This window comes from Neolamprologus multifasciatus, chromosome 5 (assembly GCF_963576455.1).
Source record: "Neolamprologus multifasciatus chromosome 5, fNeoMul1.2, whole genome shotgun sequence".
In the NCBI taxonomy this organism is placed as follows: domain Eukaryota; kingdom Metazoa; phylum Chordata; class Actinopteri; order Cichliformes; family Cichlidae; genus Neolamprologus; species Neolamprologus multifasciatus.
This window is the reverse complement of record NC_140443.1, coordinates 36,479,543-36,483,468: the sequence shown is the minus strand read 5'-3', so window position 1 is coordinate 36,483,468 and position 3,926 is coordinate 36,479,543. Positions and strand designations below refer to the sequence as shown.

General features: G+C 55.6%; 1 protein-coding gene across 1 annotated transcript; it reads left to right on the top strand.

Moving 5' to 3' along the window:
• Positions 1-1,540: 1,540 nt before the first annotated feature.
• Positions 1,541-2,406, top strand: LOC146519244 (uncharacterized). The gene is made up of 3 exons (XM_085159416.1): positions 1,541-1,713; positions 1,762-2,229; positions 2,383-2,406. Exons 1-3 carry the CDS (start codon positions 1,639-1,641, stop codon positions 2,404-2,406), a joined length of 567 nt encoding a protein of 188 aa, XP_085015542.1. The 5' UTR covers positions 1,541-1,638.
• Positions 2,407-3,926: the final 1,520 nt, after the last annotated feature.

Below are 3,926 nucleotides of genomic sequence, written 5' to 3'. Positions count from 1 at the left end.
CTTTTGCAGTCACAATCTTTTGCAAACTGTTATTCGAACTCCTAGCCTACACATGAGTCTAACTACTGTTTGTGTGTGTGTGTGTGTATGTCTCGACCTCCAACGCACTCAGCCTCACCCCGCCCGTTGGCGCTTCTGGCCTTTTACCAGACAGAAGCTCTCTGTGATAGGTGTAATAATCATAACTATGAACATGTGTAATCTATTGAATAAATGCTTTGATGAAATGATAATTAATGTAATGGTAATGATGATGGTGTCATGTTTCGGCTGTGTCCAGGCAGGAGAAGGACCCAAACGCAAAACTCACGACAACAAAAATAAACTCAAAAAGCTGCTTTATTGCAGAAGGGCACAAAAAATATAACTAAACTAAACTGGGACATGGATAACTAACGCACAGGGAAACACAGCCATGAGGGAGACTACGACACTGACAAAGAGAAACACAGGGCTTAAATACACAGAGGGATAACGAGGGAATGAGACACAGAAGGAGAGCACAGCTGGGAGTAATCAGGCTGGACGAGACAAGGGAAGCAAAACTAGAAACACTCACATGAGACGTGGACCTTCAAAGGAAAACAGGAAACACACTGACTGAACTCAAAACATGTAAACTTAACAGCAACTGAGACAGAACATAGGGAGCTGAAACATGGGACAGAAAGGCAAAGTAGACACAACATGAACATAATGACGCCCACAGGGAAAGAGCAAAACAGACCACCAAAGCACAGGACCTCTTTCAAAATATAACAGGAAACATGAGAGGCAGACATGACAACATAAGACACACAGACATGAAACACACGAAGGGCAAGGGAGACGTCACAGGGGTTGAAAACACAAGAGGGAGCTAATAAGCAAATGAACATAAGAAACCTAATAAGCTTAAACAAACACTATAAACATCAAAAGAACTAAAACTCAAAACACTGGGTCATAAGACCCAGGATCGTGACAGAGCCCCCCCTTCAAGGGCGGATTCCAGACGCCCTAAGCCGGCAAAACAAAACCAAACCAAAAACAACCCACCCAGGGCGGGCGGCGGGGGTCCAGGACGGAGGGCCGGAGACTGACCAAAGCCAGAGCAAAAGTCCAAAAACAAAAACCCGGAGTTCATGAAAACAGTGCGAAACAAAAGTCTAAGAAAGGCACCGAATCACCGGAGATAGCTTGTAAACCGTTCAGGAGGCCGGCCCGGAGGCCGACGGCACAGGAGTTCACGATCAAACAGTTCCGGGGGCCGACAATGCGGACGGCAACGGCGGCGGCGTGGGAACAGGTCCGGGGGCCGACCGTGCGGACGGCAACGGCGTGGGAACAGGTCCGGGGGCCGACCACGTGGAAGGTGGCAGTGGTGAAGCAGGCATGGCTGGCCACACTTGGGCGGCTTGGCTGGCGGCCGGCGGCGACATGGACGAGACCCGTCGGGCGGCTTGGCTGGCGGCCGGCGGCGACGTGGACGAGACCCGTCGGGCGGCTTGGCTGGCGGCCGGCGGCGACGTGGGTCTGCACGTAGGCCCTCAGATGGCTTGGCAGGTGGTCGACGGTAGTGTGGATGTGGACGTGACCCCTCGGGTGGTTTGGTTGGTTTCCATGGACAGGCTGTTTTGACAGGCCCCGGAAACAGCCATGCTGGACGTGGACGTGGCTTGGCAGACGAGACGAGCAGAGGCGTGGCGTCGACCTCTGACTGGGTCGTGGCAGGTGAGACGAGCAGAGGCGTGGCGACGACCTCTGGCTGGGTCATGGCAGGACCAGGCGTGGCAGGACCAGATAGTGGTGGCGCTGCAGGTGTGGAAGCCGCAGCTGGTGGTGCTGCAGCAGATGTGGCAGGATGCTGGACAGGCTCGGCTGAACCTCCAGCTGGCATGGCGTCGTCCTCAGGCTGAGGCGAGGCGGGAACAGGCGCGGAAGCAGCAGGTGGTGGCACTGCAGGTGGTGGCACTGCAGGTGGTGGCACTGCAGGAGGCTGGACGGGCTCCTCGGGCCCTCCAGCTGACGTGGCATGAGGCTGGACGGGCTCCTCGGGCCCTCCAGCTGACGTGGCATGAGGCTAGACGGGCTCCTCGGGCCCTCCAGCTGACGAGGCATGAGGCTGGACAGGCTCCTCGGGCCCTCCAGCTGACGTGGCATGAGGCTGGACGGGCTCCTCGGGCCCTCCAGCTGACGTGGCATGGGGCTGGACGGGCTCCTTGGGCCCTCCAGCTGACGTGGCATGAGGCTGGACGGGCTCCTCGGGCCCTCCAGCTGACGTGGCATGAGGCTGGACGGGCTCCTCGGGCCCTCCAGCTGACGTGGCATGAGGCTGGACGGGCTCCTCGGGCCCTCCAGCTGACGAGGCATGAGGCTGGACGGGCTCCTCGGGCCCTCCAGCTGACGCCGAAGCAGGACCAGTAGGGACAGAGACTACTGGCTGAACAGAAGACTGAGCGGGTGGTGGAACAAATGGCGGAGCTGAACACCGGGGAGATGGCTGAACTGCACAGTGGGCAAAGGGCTGAGCTAACGGAAACACAGGAAAATGAACTATGGACTGGGCTGCTAACAGAGCTAATGACTGAGCTATGGACTGAAATGCATGCAGTAGTGATGGTGGTGATGATGGTTGCTGACTTAACTCTGAGACTCCAGAACACAAGGACAGGGGCTGGATAGGCTCGCCTGAGCCTCCAGCAGACACAGGAATGGGTGCAGACACCCGCCGGACACGAGCCGCTCCCACCCGAGGAGTAGGTACGGGTGCAGAGGTGGGCTGTGTCCCAGCTGGCCTCACCCTGGGAACCGGGACAGGTAGCGGCGACAGCTGGGCAGCTGCTGTCCCCACCCGAGGAGCTGGTACGGGTGCAGGGACTGGCAGAGCCTCAGCCGGCCTGGAAACCAGAGTAGGGACCAGCTGGACCTCAGCCTCCCTCACCTGAGGGACTGGTACAAGTGCAGGGGAAAGCTGGGCCCGAGCTGCCCTGGGTGCAGGGACAGGAGGCAGAGAGTGGAGCTCAGGAGCATTGTCATTGACAGTTTCTGTGTAAATGGGCTGGTGAGTAGCACCGTCCAGGGGTAAAGCTATGCTAACAGTCTGATGAGATGTGGCTTGAACTGAGTTAACTTGGTCTGACTCTAAAACATGGCAAACTGGGTCAAGGTTAAATGGTTCTGAAACACAAAACTCAACTTGATCCAATAGTTCTGAGGCACTGAGTCCAAGCTTCCTAGCCAGTTTTAATAGAGCAGATGGCACTCTGTTGCTAGTCACATTTTCCATTTGCGGCACAGAAAAAATACAGTGAGGTACTGGCGGAGCATCACAAAGAGTCTCAGATACAGGATCAGGATTATGAACGTTCAGAGGAGCTGGTTGAAAAACTAAAGTGTTCATAGGAGCAGCATGACTAACTGTGGATGGAATGGCAGAAGGTCTGGTACCAGATTGCGGAGAATGTGGCAGACAGTCATTTTCACTCACGAAAGGTGTCTGCTCAGCTGCTGTGGAGCGATGGCGGCGTGAACGCCGCTTTCTCCTGGAAGAGGGAGGAGACGAGTCGGCCCGCGAAACCTCCAGCGGACTCGGCTGAAAATCCTCCGACTCTTCACACAGGAGCGGCTGCTCAGGGTCTTGAATGAGTGGGTGTAGCGCGCCAAATAGCCAGGGAAGCCCAGAAACCATTCTCTGTAATCGAATAGCTAGCTCCTCCTGGTATTCTTTAATAGGCAGGGCAAACCACTCCTGACAAAGAAACTCCACTGCATAAATCATGTCCTCCTGGAGCTCAGCGGAGGGGTTATGAGCTGCTGGGTCCATTGTCTGGTCGTAGTCTTCTGTCATGTTTCGGCTGTGTCCAGGCAGGAGAAGGACCCAAACGCAAAACTCACGACAACAAAAATAAACTCAAAAAGCTGCTTTATTGCAGAAGGGCACAAAA

Coding starts and splice junctions, on each gene's coding strand:
- LOC146519244 (XM_085159416.1), top strand. CDS start 1,639: ATGCTGGACGTGGACGTGGCTTGGCAGACGAGACGAGCAGAGGCGTGG. Junction 1,714..1,761: donor CTCTGACTGGGTCGTGGCAG/GTGAGACGAGCA, acceptor GGGTCATGGCAG/GACCAGGCGTGGCAGGACCA. Junction 2,230..2,382: donor TCCAGCTGACGTGGCATGAG/GCTGGACGGGCT, acceptor CGGGCCCTCCAG/CTGACGCCGAAGCAGGACCA.